This window comes from Scomber japonicus, chromosome 20, assembly GCF_027409825.1.
Source record: "Scomber japonicus isolate fScoJap1 chromosome 20, fScoJap1.pri, whole genome shotgun sequence".
Classification (NCBI taxonomy): Eukaryota; Metazoa; Chordata; class Actinopteri; order Scombriformes; family Scombridae; genus Scomber; species Scomber japonicus.
In genome coordinates this window covers 3,543,016-3,558,015 of record NC_070597.1, presented here as the reverse complement: position 1 = coordinate 3,558,015, position 15,000 = coordinate 3,543,016, and the positions used below count along the sequence as shown (strand labels likewise).

At 43.8% G+C, this 15,000-nt stretch overlaps 1 protein-coding gene across 1 annotated transcript in view; it reads right to left on the bottom strand.

Annotated features, from left to right (window-relative positions):
- The window catches only part of LOC128381843 (uncharacterized), a 30,554-nt gene that overhangs the window by 2,391 nt on the left and 13,163 nt on the right, over positions 1–15,000 (bottom strand). The window contains exons 4-6 of the mRNA XM_053341870.1: positions 11,368–11,432; positions 11,194–11,257; positions 9,230–9,319 (exon numbers count right to left, since the gene is read on the bottom strand). Coding sequence (XP_053197845.1) covers positions 9,230–9,319; positions 11,194–11,257; positions 11,368–11,432 — 219 coding nt within the window. The remainder of the gene's footprint in view (positions 1–9,229; positions 9,320–11,193; positions 11,258–11,367; positions 11,433–15,000) is intronic.

The following is a 15,000-nucleotide window of genomic DNA, read 5'->3' as shown; positions in this document are numbered from 1 at the left end:
CACACTTTTTAAAATGAATTATAAAATCTATGTATGAGAGCATTTCTACTAGTAAATGATTTTTCTTAACTTTACATATTTAACTTTAACTTTATGGTATTTAATGTGTTTTTTCTTTATTCCAACAGGAAAGCTGCTGTGAATATTTGTTAAATTGTTGTATATATTAATTTCTGTACACTACGGAGGAAAAAACATGCCAAAATCTTTTTTATATCTTTTTTAATTAATTTGAAAATCTATGTATGAGAGCATTTCTACTGTTATTTAATGTTTTTTTTTTTAACTCCAACAAAGCCTAAATATGCTGGGAATATTTGTTAAATTATTATATTTATTAATTTTCATATTTCTTCATGTTTTATTGACCTACTGTTCCTATGGAAGATAAAACATGCCAGAATTTTAGACATAAAGGCCAAAAATCACACTTTTTAAAATTAATTAAAAAATATATGAGGGTATTTCTACTGGTACATGATGTTTTTTTCAATTTTCCTGTTGTCCATACTTAATTATAATTTGATATGTTTTACTTTTTAATTGATGCTTTTCTATTCTTTGCGGCTAGCTTAGCTGCTGTAACGCTGTGGTGGGACTAATAAAGTATTATCTTATCTTTCTTTACTACAACATGATTCAAATCAGCTGTGAATATTTGTTAAATTGTTGTATTTATTTATTTTCATATTTCTTTGTGTTTTATTGACCTACTGTTCCTACGGAAGATAAAACATGCCAGAATTTTAGACATAAAGGCCAAAAATCATACTTTTTAAAAATGTTTATATTAGGGCTGTCAGCGTTAACGCGTTAATCACGATTAGATTAATGCAGTCCATAACGCGTTAATTTTTTTTAATCACATTTTAATGTGTCAAGCCTTTTTGTCCCTTCTACTCCCCCGTAGACGGCTCCTCTAGCTGTAGCGCTATGCTTTGAAGTGGCCTCCTGCAGTAAACCTACCGCGCTGATGGAAAGTAAGAGAGCTACTGGACTTTTGAACGGCTTGTTTAACTTTAAAACACTTCCAGACGCTTCAGTTGACAAGTCAAAAGTAAAATGCAACCTGTGTCAAACGGAGTTTAACTACCACCGGAGTACGTGGAGTTTGAGTTAGCACCTCCACGCTAAACACCCAGGTGCAGCCAAGCCAGCCTCAGCTCCACCAAAGGACCATTTTGGAGTGTGGGAGTCGCAGCAGAGCCGTGATTGATTCCCAGTTAAGACACTCTGGTAAGAAATGCTTTACATTATGGGCTTAAAACTGCCTTCAAATGGAAAATAACAGGATTTTAAACATGCAATTCAAAACGCGATCAATCGCGATTAACTATGAAAATTCTGCGATTAATCTCAACTAAAAAAATTAATCGTTTGATAGCCCTATTTTAAATCTATATATATTTTTTTCAGTTACATGATGTTTTTTGTAAATTTTTCTATTGTTTGCTCTTCTATTGAAACACATGAGCCAGATCAATACGGCCCTTTAAATATCTATCACACAGTCGCTGTTTAAAAAAAAAAAAAAAAAAAGGAAAAGAAGTGAATGGTGAACGGTGACAGGAAACACACGGGTCCGTTCATGCAGTTACGAGCAAACACATACGAACGAAGTGATGCTGCAGTTGCCAAGGAGCAGGACGGGTATCGAGCAGCAGGTTGCTATGGAAGCGGAGAGAGGAAGAGGAGGCGGGGCTGCAAGGTGGGGCTTGGTGATTGGACGATGAGCAGCAGGTGGTGGGAGGGACAGGAACAGGAAGTAGGCGGCAGGACTCGTTTTTTTGTTTTTTTTAAAAGGGAGGGTTAGTACTTAACTGTCACACCTCACTCTCTGAAAAGCACACACACACACACACACACACACACAAACAGAGAGACAACATGGCAGACGGTTAGTGGAGGGGGGCGACAAAAGAAGAAGAAGAAGAAGAAGCTTGTGATGACGAAATCCAGCCGGGAGTCAGGAAGAGGAAATGCTGTAAAACAGGAGGATCAAACTCATCTTCATTCAAGAGCCACATACAGAACAATATGAGCTGAGGAGGGATTATTAAAAAAGATGGAAGGAAGGAAGGAAGGAAGGAAGGAAGGAAGGATAGAAGGAAGGATGGAAGGACAGATGGAAGGAAAGGAAGAAGGAAATAAGAAGGGAAAGAAGGAAAGACAGACAGAAGGAAGGATAGAAGGATGGAAGGGAGGAAGTATAGATGGAAGGAAGGAAGGAAGGAAGGAAGGAAGGAAGGACAGATGGAGGGAAGGAACGAAGAAACGAAGGAAGGAAAGAAGGAAGGAAGAAAGGGAGGAGGGTCAAACTCATTTTCATTCAAGGGCCGCAAACAGCCCAATATGATCTGATTGGAGGGAGGGAAGGAAGGAAGGAAACAAGGAAGCAAGGAAGGACAAATGGAAGAAAGGAAGGAAGGAAGAGGAAGGAAGGACAGACAGACAGAAGGAAGAAAGGGAGGAATGAAGGAAGGAATTAAGGAAAGAAGGGAGCACAGATGGTAGAAAGGAAGGAACGAAGGAACAAAGAAAAGAAAGAAGGAATGAAGGAAGGAGAGAAGGAAGGAAGGAAGGAAGGAAAGGAGGAAGGAAGGGAGCAAGGACAGAAGGAAAGAATGAAAAGAAGTCAGGAAGGAAAGTGGGCCTGATTAAACCCCTCGGGGGACCAGTTCTGGCCCACGAGCCTCATGTTTGACCTCCCTGCTGTAAAATGTTAATAAGACGTCCACATGGAAAAACACAGAAGAAGAAGAAGAAGCAGAAGAAGCAGAAGAAGAAGAGTGACGACAGAAACAACATTCAGAGATGACTGATCCGACATGTGAGGATGATTCAGTGGAAATGGATTCATGATAATTAAACTTTTTTCTGCACAAACGTGAACAAACAATAAAGAAGAAGAAGAAGAAGAAGAACGACGATGAGAAGCTGAGAGGAGAAGAAGAAAGATGAGAAGCTGAGAGGAGAAGAAGAACGATGATGAGAAGCTGAGAGGAGAAGAAGAAGAAGAAGAAGAAGAAGAAGAAGAAGAACGATGAGAAGCTGAGAGGAGAAGAAGAAGAAGAAGAAGAAGGATGAGAAGCTGAGAGGAGAAGAAGAAGGATGATGAGAAGCTGAGAGGAGAAGAAGAAGGATGAGAAGCTGAGAGGAGAAGAAGAACGATGATGAGAAGCTGAGAGGAGAAGAAGAACGATGATGAGAAGCTGAGAGGAGGAGAAGAAGAAGGATGAGAAGCTGAGAGGAGAAGAAGAAGGATGATGAGAAGCTGAGAGGAGAAGAAGAAAGATGAGAAGCTGAGAGGAGAAGAAGAAGGATGATGAGAAGCTGAGAGGAGAAGAAGAACGATGATGAGAAGCTGAGAGGAGAAGAAGAAGGATGAGAAGCTGAGAGGAGAAGAAGAAGGATGAGAAGCTGAGAGGAGAAGAAGAACGATGATGAGAAGCTGAGAGGAGAAGAAGAACGATGATGAGAAGCTGAGAGGAGAAGAAGAAAGATGAGAAGCTGAGAGGAGAAGAAGAAGGATGATGAGAAGCTGAGAGGAGAAGAAGAACGATGATGAGAAGCTGAGAGGAGAAGAAGAATGATGATGAGAAGCTGAGAGGAGAAGAAGAAGGATGAGAAGCTGAGAGGAGAAGAAGAAGGATGAGAAGCTGAGAGGAGAAGAAGAAGAAGAAGGATGAGAAGCTGAGAGGAGAAGAAGAAGGATGAGAAGCTGAGAGGAGAAGAAGAAGGATGAGAAGCTGAGAGGAGGAGAAGAACGATGATGAGAAGCTGAGAGGAGAAGAAGAACGATGATGAGAAGCTGAGAGGAGAAGAAGAACGATGAGAAGCTGAGAGGAGGAGGAGGAGAAGAAGAAGAAGAAGAATAAGAAGAAGAAGAAGAACGATGATGAGAAGCTGAGAGGAGAAGAAGAAGGATGAGAAGCTGAGAGGAGAAGAAGAAGGATGAGAAGCTGAGAGGAGAAGAAGAAGGATGAGAAGCTGAGAGGAGAAGAAGAAGGATGAGAAGCTGAGAGGAGAAGAAGAACGATGATGAGAAGCTGAGAGGAGAAGAAGAAGGATGAGAAGCTGAGAGGAGAAGAAGAACGATGATGAGAAGCTGAGAGGAGAAGAAGAAGAAGGATGAGAAGCTGAGAGGAGAAGAAGAAGGATGAGAAGCTGAGAGGAGAAGAAGAACGATGATGAGAAGCTGAGAGGAGAAGAAGAAGAAGGATGAGAAGCTGAGAGGAGAAGAAGAAGGATGAGAAGCTGAGAGGAGAAGAAGAAGGATGAGAAGCTGAGAGGAGAAGAAGAAGAAGAAGGATGAGAAGCTGAGAGGAGAAGAAGAAGGATGAGAAGCTGAGAGGAGAAGAAGAAGGATGAGAAGCTGAGAGGAGGAGAAGAACGATGATGAGAAGCTGAGAGGAGAAGAAGAACGATGATGAGAAGCTGAGAGGAGAAGAAGAACGATGAGAAGCTGAGAGGAGGAGGAGGAGAAGAAGAAGAAGAAGAATAAGAAGAAGAAGAAGAACGATGATGAGAAGCTGAGAGGAGAAGAAGAAGGATGAGAAGCTGAGAGGAGAAGAAGAAGAAGGAGCTGATACGAATCTGATGGCAGATCGATGACTAACGGAGAGCGTTCAGGCGTGAAATGATCGTCAAGTGTTACAAAGCTTCGGGGTCAAACACCTCAAAGGGACTGAAAGGGGGTCAAAGGTCACAGCTGCCAGGTCTGTCATGCATCCGACACACGCTTGAATGTTTCTGAATGAATGTAAGACTCTGTTTCCACCTGCACGAACCTGCGTCTGTGTTCTTCCTGTCGTCCTTTTCTCTTTTGACTGTTCTTTCTTTCCTCCCTCTTTCTTTAATTTTTCCTTTGTTCTTCCCCTCTCTTTCTTTCTTTCTTTCTTACTTCCTTCCTCCCTCCTTACTCCTTTCCTGTCTCTCTTCCTTCTCTTCTTACTTCCTTCCACTTTTCCTCCTTTCCTTCCTTCCTTCCAACCTCCTTTCCTCCCTCCCTCCTTACTCCTTTCCTTCCTCCCTTCCTTTCATCCTACTTTTCTCCCTCCCTCCCTCCTCCTTTCCTTTCTCTCTTCCTTCCTTTCATCCTCCTTTCTCCTTTCCTTCCTCCCTTCCTTTCATCCTACTTTTCTCCCTCCCTCCCTCCCTCCCTCCCTCCCTTTCTCCCTTCCTTCCTTCCTTCCATCCTCCTTTTCTCCCTCCCTCCTTTCTCCCTCCCTCCCTCCTTACTCCTTTCCTTCCTTCCTTTCATCCTCCTTTCCTCCCTTCTTTCCTTCCTACCTTCCTCTCTCCCTCCTTACTCTTTCCCTTTCTCTCTCCCTCCCTTCCTCCCTCCCTCCCTTCCTTCTTTCCTCCCTCCCTCCCTCCTTACTCCTTTTCCTTCCTCCCTTCCTTCCTTTCATCCTCCTTTTCTCTCTCCCTCCCTCCCTCCCTCCCTCCCTCCTCACTCCTTTCCTTCCTCCCTTCCTCACTCCTTTCCTCCCTCCTTCCCTCCTTACTCCTTTCCCTCCCTTCCTTCTTACTCCTTTCCTTCCTTCCTTCCTGTCCTTCCTTGACCTGAGGACAACAGGAGGGTTAAAAGAAGCAAAAAAGAGATTTCAAAGTGTATTAAATGAAAAAAAGAAGCAAAAATTATAATTTAAGCAACAGATTCAGACCAAATGTGCACATAAGACGCTTGTTGATGCAGGTTGAAAGGAAACTAAAAAGCTGGTAACACTCCAGCTTTGAGTTTAAAGGTGTAATTCACTGTTCTGGCAGCAGGTGGCGACACTGTTCAAACTATGCAGCTATTAGTAGCTTTGAGGATGGATGGGTTGAGTTTGGTCTGCAGAGTTAATGGCAGGTAAAGGAGGCTGGTGGCTGGTGGTTGGTGGTTGGTGGCTGGTGGCTGGGGGGTGAATGGGGGGGGGTATTTATTTATTTTTTGGGGGGGGGCAGATGAGGGGGAAGAGCACAGGATCACATACGTGCTGCATTCACCACTGCAGAATGGCGTATACCTCTGTATACAAGGGCTGGAGAGCCTTCTGGCCTGTCGGATCTGAAAACAACAGTTTATGTTTATAACAGCTCAGTGATGTCATGACGGCTCAGTGATGTCATGACAGCTCAGTGACGTCACGACAGCTCAGTGATGTCATGACGGCTCAGTGATGTCATGACAGCTCAGTGATGTCACGGAGAGAGAGCAGAGTCGTTCCCAAAATACCACAGATTCATCCACCTGTCGCTATATCGACCAATAAGATCAAACTTTTTATTAACCTTCCTGTCGTCCTCCCGGGTCAAATGGACCCCGTCTGTTTTGACTGTTCCTTCCTTCCTTTCCTTACTCCCTTCCCTCATTCTCTCTTTATTTCCTTTCTCCATCCCCCTTTTTTTCTTCCTTCCTCCTTCTCTTTCTTTCCTCCCCTCTACCTTCCTCCCTTCCATCTTTCCTCTGTCCTTCTTCCCTTCCTTCCTCCCTTCTTCTTTTCTTTTCTCCCTCCCTCCCTCTTTCCTTTCTGTCCTCCCTTCTTTCCTTCCCTCCCTCCCTCCTTTCTTCCTTCTCTCCTTCTTTGCCTTCCTCCCTCGCTCCTTTCCTCCTTCTCTTTCTTTCCTCCCCCTACCTTCCTTCCTTCCTTCCTTCCTTCCTTCCTTCTTTCTTTCCTCCGTCCTTCCTTCCTTCCTTTCCTCCCTCCCTTCCTTTCTCCCTCCTACCTTTCTCTTCTTCCTCCGCTTTCTTTCTTTTCTTTTATCATTCTTTTGTGGTTACACCATTTGACATTTTCAGGAGTATTCAGTCTTACTTTTAGGTTTTAAAAAATGGTGCAAATGTCATTTAAATGATATAAAACCAACAAAAATACTAAATGTGCATTTTAACAAACATGATGCTGCTTTTAAAACTAGTACATAACTGTACTTGCAAGTTAAATATGTTATAAAGTGTAATTCTAAATAAGTGGAGCTAAAATAGGTTAGCTTGTGTTTGTGGGAGGAAATGTAAATCTGCAATAAGAGAACCACAGCGTTTACACATTTATGCAGACGTGTATAATATTATTAATATTATACACGTCTGCATAAATGTGTAAACGCTGTGGTTGAACTGTAACATGTGGAAAGTTTCTGCTCACTAAGTTTCACTTCCTCTTTATCGTTCATGTCAACACAGAGTTTCCTTTTAAAGTTACAGTATACTTTCTAAAAATGCAGAACATTCAAAACCACATTTGAATGGTTAAGTAACCCACAAAGTTTACACCAGGTTAAATTCAAATCTGACTGAAAGAGAGAGAGAGAGGGAGAGAGGGGGGGGTGTAGGAGGGGGGGGAGGGTGACTAAAACTAAGACTCATTTATACTCTCTAAAGTCTGTGAACATCTTCTTTAGAGCTAGTGTCTTATATAACATGTTTAACCCTCCTGTTGTCCTCGAGTCAAGGAAGGAAGGGAGGAAGAAGGAAGGAACAAAGGAGGGAGGAAGGAAGGAAGGAGGAAACAAGAAGGAGGGAGGGAGAAAGGAAAAAGGAAGGAAGGTAGGAGGGAGGGAAGGAAGGGAGGAAGAAGGAAGGAAAGGAGGGAGGGAGGAAGGAAGGAAGGAAAGGAGGGAGGAAAGGAGGAAGAAGGAAGGAAAGGAGGGAGGGAGGAAGGAAGGAAGGAAGGGAAAGAAAGGAGGGAAGAAGGAAGGAAGGGAGGAAGAAGGAAGGAACAAATGTAGGAGGGAGAGAGGAAACAAGAAAGGAGGGAGGGAGAAAGGAAAGGAAGGAAGAACGAAGGAAAGGAGGGAGGAAGGGAGGAAGAAGGAAGGAAGAAAAGGAGGAACGAAGGAAGGTAGGAGAGAGGGAGGAAACAAGAAAGGAGGGAGGGAGAAAGGGAGAAAGGAAGGAAGGCAGAAGGAAGGAAAGGAGGGAGGAAGGAAGGAAAGAAGAAGGAAGGAAAGGAGGAAGGAACAAAGAGGGAGGGAGGAAACAAGAAAGGAGGGAAGGAGAAAGGGAGAAAGGAAGGAAGGAAGGAAGGAAGGAAGGAAAGGAGGGAAGGAAAGAAGGAAAGAAGGAAGGAAGGAAGAAGGAAGGGAGGAAGGGAGGAAGAAGGAAAGAAGGAACAGTCGAAACAGACGGGGTCAATTTGACCCGGGAGGACGACAGGAAGGATAAAGATACTTTTATTTTTCTTCGTATTTCTGGTGGATGATTTTTGTGGTTTGGGGGAAAAAAAACAACTCTTCAAAAACAGTGAGAAAGAAATCGAAGGAGGAGTGAGAACGGAGGAGGACCGGGAGTGTGTGTGTGTGTGTGTGTGTGTGTGTCTGTGTGTGTGTGTGTGTGTGTTTTCAGAGCATAAAAACTTCAACCATCATCATCATCATCATCATCAGCTTGTAAGGCTGACAAAACATGCAATAAAAATATAAGTGATTTATCTAACCCTGCTGTTGTCCTTGAGTCAAGGAAAGAAGGGAGGAAAGAAGGAAGGAAGGAAGGAAGGAAGGAAGGAAGGAAAGGAGGGAGGGAGGGAGGGAGGAAGAAGCGTCCTCCCAGGTCAAATTGACCCTGTCTGTTTTAACTGTTCCTTCTTTCCTTCCTCCCTTCCGTCTTTCTTGTCCTTCTTTCTTTCCTTCCTCCCTTCTTCTTTTTCTTTCTCCCTCCATCCTACCTTCTTTTCTTCCCTCCTTCCTTCCTTTCCTTCCTCCTTCTCTCTTTCCTTCCTCCCTTCCTCCCTCCATCCTTCTTTCCTCCCTTCCTTTCCTCCTCCCTACTTCCATTCCTTCCTTCCATCCTCCTTCTCTCTTTCTTTCCTCCCCCTACCTTCCTCCCTTCCTTCTTTCCTTCCTCTTTTCCTTTCTCTCTCCCTCCACCCTTCCTTCCTCCCTTCCTTCTTTCTCCCTCCCTCCTTTCTTTCCTTCTTCTTTCCTCCCTCCTTTCCTTCCTTCCATCTTTCCTTCCTCCTTTCCTTCCTTCTTCCTTCCATCCATCCTTCCTTCCTCCTTTCCTTCTTTCTTCCTCCCTTCCATCCATCCTCCCTCCCTTCCTTCCTTGACTCGAGGACAACAGGAGGGTTGATGCAGCTATCTGTCTAAAATCATGCTTATTTCATGTCTATAAATCTTGTTTTTCCACCTTAGTTTTACCAGCTGAGTGTTTTTAAGGTGGATTTAATGTGTTTTTAAGGTGGATTTAAGGTGGAATTCCTCTCTTTATCAGCATCAGTGCAGCATGAACAGAGATACCTACAGTGTTAGCGGAGCGTCCGGGTCCTCGCTGAGCCACGATGGCTCCTGAGATCGCCTTTATCCAGCTGTGCATGTCCTCGGGGCTGTCAGCCTGAGACACACACACACACACACACACACACACACACACACACACACACACACACACACACACACACACACACACACACAGGGACACACACACACACACACACACACACACACACACACACACAGACACACACAGACACACACACACACACACACACACACACAGAGACACACACACACAGACACACACACACACAGACAGACAGACACAGACACACACACAGACACACACACACACACACACACACACACACACACACACACACACACACACACACACACACACAGACACACACACACACAGAGAGACACACACACACACACACACACACACACACAGACACAGACACAGACACAGACACACACACACAGACACACACACACACACACACACACACACAGACACACACACACACACACACACACACACAGACACACACAGAGAGAGACACACACACACACACAGACACACAGACACACATACACACATACACACATACACACATACACAGACACACAGACACACACAGACACACACACACACACACAGACACACACACACACACACACACACAGACACAGACACAGACACAGACAGACACACACACACACACAGACACACACACACACACACACACACACACACAGACACAGACACAGACACACACACACACACAGACACAGACACAGACACACACACACACACAGACACACATACACACATACACACATACACACAGACACAGACACACAGACACACACAGACACACACACACACACACAGACACACACACACACACACACACACAGACACAGACACAGACACAGACAGACACACACACACACACAGACACACACACACACACACACACACAGACACAGACACAGACACACACACACACACAGACACAGACACAGACACAGACACAGACACACACACACACACACACACACACACACACACACACACACACACAGACACAGACACAGACACAGACACAGACACAGACACAGACACACACACACACACAGACACAGACACAGACACACACACACACACACACACACACACACACACACACACACACACACACACACACACACAGGTTTTAATATAGCAGAGGTTAGATAATACAGTGAAAACATATAAAGCTGCCTTTAACTCAAATAATGAATTCAGGTTTTAAGTAAAGATAAAGAGATAGATAGAAAGATAAAAGATATTAAATGTGGATTTTCTTGAGGTCATAAGTTAGAAAATATAAAATATAAGACATTTAATAAAGATATTGAGATTACTGCTGTTATACATCCTGTTGGAGAATAGTGTATTCTTTTCTTTTTTCTTACTTTCTTTCTTTCCTTCCTTCCTTATATTTTTATTTTTTCCTTATTCTTTCTTTCCTTATTTTTTTCCTTTTGTTCCTTTCTTTCTTTCTTTCTTCTTTCTTTCCTAATTTTACTTTTCCTTTCATTTCTTTTCTCTTTCCTGGTTTTCTTTTCTTTACTCTGTTTTCATATTTTAATTCACTAAACTAACTGTTTCTTTTTTTTGCATATTTAATTTGGCTTCTTGTACATCACTGGTGGCCTCTGCATCAGAGCTTCTAGCTTTATCTGACATAATAAATATATTGTGCATTTTTTCTGTTAAATAAAGAATAAATAAATGTGTTGAAGTCGTAGAGTTACAGGGACTGGCAGCAGCTCATCAATGAAGAAGTCGGTATAAATCTGTATTAGTTTTACTAGATAATTCACTTTTTCCAAAGAGTTAACAGTTTTAAGTTTTATATGAAACATCACACGACTCAACTGTAACCTGTTAAACCTCTCTGGATTTAAACCAGCAGCTCTTCCTGTTCCTGTGTTTACCTGCATGTAGAAGGTTCTGGAGCTCGTCACCATCTCAAACAGATTGTCTCTCATCATCAGCTCGCTGCAGAGAAACAGAGCAACAGTTTATTCATTCATTAATTAATTAATCCTGAATTAACCTTAATTAACCCTTTAAAGCCTGGAGAGCAGCAGACAGAGAAGATAACTGACCTCTGTTTACACTCCTGCACTTTGTGAATCTCCTTCAGAGGAATGACTCTCAGCGCTTCCCGCTCCTGTGAGGAGGAGGAGGAAGAGAGGAAAACCATTACAGACAGACAGCAGCAGAAACATGAATAACTACACATAGCTGTATCTATCGGCTTCATCTCGACTCTGAGCTCATCCAGCTCAACAGGAAACATTCAGTTTATTTATGGTAACTTTGGTAAATATCCCAAAATATCCTTCCTTCCTTCTTTCCTTCCTTCCTTCCTTCCTTTCCTTCCTTCTTCCCTTCCTCTTTTCCTTTCTCCCTCCCTCGTTCCTTATTTCCTCCATCCTTCCTTCCATCTGTCCTTCCTCCCTCCCTCCTTCTCTCCTCCCTTCCTTCTTTCCTTCCTCCAGCCCCCTTCCTTCCATCTGTCCTTCCTCCCTCCCTCCTTCTCTCCTCCCTTCCTTCTTTCCTTCCTCCATCCCTCTTTCTTCTTCCTTCTTTCTTCCATCTGACCTTCCTCCCTCCCTCCTTCTCTCCTCCCTTCCTTCTTTCCTTCCTCCATCCCCCTTTCTTCTTCCTTCTTTCTTCCCTTCCTCCCTCCCTCCTTCTCTCCTCCCTTCCTTCTTTCCTTCCTCCATCCCCCTTTCTTCTTCCTTCTTTCTTCCCTTCCTCCCTCCCTCCTTCTCTCTTTCTTTCTTCCCCCCTACCTTCCTTCCTTCCTTCTTTCCTCCATCCTTCCTCCATCCTTCCTTCCTTCCTTCCTTCCTCCCTTTCAATGAGTGTCCTATAAAGGGTTAATTTATTGAGTGTCATGTTTCAGACCTGCCTACTGCCCACTTTGCTGCTGTAACGCTGTACATTTCCCCATCACAGGACTTATAAAGGATTATCTTATTTTATCTTTATCTTAATATTTCTGTACTCTAGTTGAAACATCTGGCTGCAGCTGTGTAGTAAAACCATAGACTGTATAAAAGAAATGGACGTAACATCCGTGACGTCACCCATTGGTTTGTGGACTGCTGCTCAGAAGCCAATAGTTTCGAATCTAGGCAGCGCCATCTTGAAAATTTCAGGTGCATGCTGGGAAAAATAAAAACACACATTCTACTCATATGGGCATGAGGCGGGGCCATGGGCGGAGCGGGGAGGTTGCTATGGTTACGAGGGCTGGATCTGGAGGACATTGGTCAATCAACCTGTCAATCAGGACGTAGCCACGCCCTAATGCATACCCTGCTTTATCGTCACATATAAAATCAGGGAGGCCAAAATGTCCCAAATGAACATCATACTGCATTGAAGAAGGCTTTAAACTAGCGATTGAGACCATAAACACATTTTGAAAACGTTTACTGAGGTTAGAAATCAAGTGAGAAGTTGGTGAATTCTCCATTGACTTGTATAGAGACGGTCGCCCCCTGGTGGCCTTTTGATAGAATGCAGCTCTAAGTTACTTCCTGGTTGGCTTCATTTCAGAGGACCAGAACTCCCCGCCTGGTTAAAACAATTGTGTTTATTGAGACATGTGATAAAGATGTGTAATAGAGGCATCATATTTTAACAGCTTAACAATAAACTTAACTACTCTATGAATATGAAGTGGGTTCAATCTGTTGGAAGAGTTTGTTAAAGCTAGTGGACATGGCAATAAACAGGTGGCAAAATCGGAAATTTGAATAAAAATGGCCGACTTCCTGTTGGAGTTAGAGTAAGGGTCCAAGAGGCTTTTTTGTGTGTCTTGATGTGATATATATGTGTAGCGAATTTCGTTGGTCTACGTCAATCTGGGGCGAGGGGCTCCATTTTTAAACCTGTACTGTTAAAGCTGCTCTAAATTTACACGTTTAGTCTCTCTCTCCCTCTCTCTGTCTCTCTCCGTCTTTCTCATTCTCTCTCTCTCTCTGTCTCTCTCTCCCTCCCTCCCTCTCTCTCGCTTTCCTTTCTCTCCGCTCTCTCTCTCTCTCTACCTTTCTCTCTCTCTCCCTCTCTCTCTCTCTCTCTGTCTCTCTCTCTCTCTCCCCCTCTCTCTCTCTCTCCCTCGCTTTCCTTTCTCTCTCCCCTCTCTCTCCCCCCCTCTCTCTCTCCCTCTCTCTCTCTCCCTCTCTCTCTCTCTCTGTCTCTCTCCCTCTCTCTCTCTCTCCCTCCCTCCTTCTCTCTCTGTCTCTCTCTCTCTCTCCCTCGCTTTCCTTTCTCTCTCCCCTCTCTCTCCCCCCTCTCTCTGTCTCTCTCTCTCTCTGATTGAAGAAGTAATCCTTTCTTTTTCTGCACTGGTTAACACCTACAATGGAAAATATAAAAATACACACACACACACACACACACACACACACACACACACACACACACACACACACACACACACACACACACACACACACACACACACACACACACACACACACACACACACACACGCGTAGACTTTGGGTGTGTCCATATATGATGTAGTAAAGGACTCACTAATCTGCCACACGTGGATCATATGAAGGTATTTAGGGCAAATGCCACAGCGTGTAGAGACACACACGACTGCCTGAGGGCAAATAACAAGCTTCACTGCACACACACACACACGGAAATACACACATACACGAACACACACACACACACACACACACAGTAACACATAGGAACACACACACACAGAAACACACATAGAAACACACACACAGGAACGCACAAACACACACACATAGAAACACACACACACACACACACACACACACACACAGGAACACACAAACACACACACATAGAAACACACACACACACACACAGGAACACACATAGAAGCACAGAAACACACACACACACACAGGAACACACAAACACACACACATAGAAACACACACACACACACACACAGGAACACACATAGAAGCACAGAAACACACACACACACACACACACACAGGAACACACATAGAAGCACAGAAACACACACACACACACACACACACACACACACACACACACACACACACACACACAGTAACACACATAGAAACACACACACAGGAACGCACAAACACACACACATAGAAACACACACACACACACACACACACACACACACACACAGGAACACACATAGAAGCACAGAAACACACACACACACACACACACACACAGGAACACACAAACACACACACATAGAAACACACACACACACACACAGGAACACACAAACACACACACATAGAAACACACACACACACACACACAGGAACACACATAGAAGCACAGAAACACACACACACACACACACACACACACACACAGGAACACACATAGAAGCACAGAAACACACACACACACACACACACACACACACACACACACACACATATACAATAACCACACTTACATAGAAACACACACAAAACAGAAACAGAAACACACACACAGGAACAAACACACCCAGAAACACACACACACGGAAACACACACACACACACACACACACACACACACACACACACGGAAACACACAGAAACAGAAATACACACACAGGGAAAGAAACACACAGTATTTTTCTTCTCGAACCTCATTCTTAACATTAAGTCCTAACGAGCTCTGTGTGTGTGTGTGTGTGTGTGTGTGTGTGTGTGTAACCAGTGTAATTAGAGCTGCACAGGGCGGC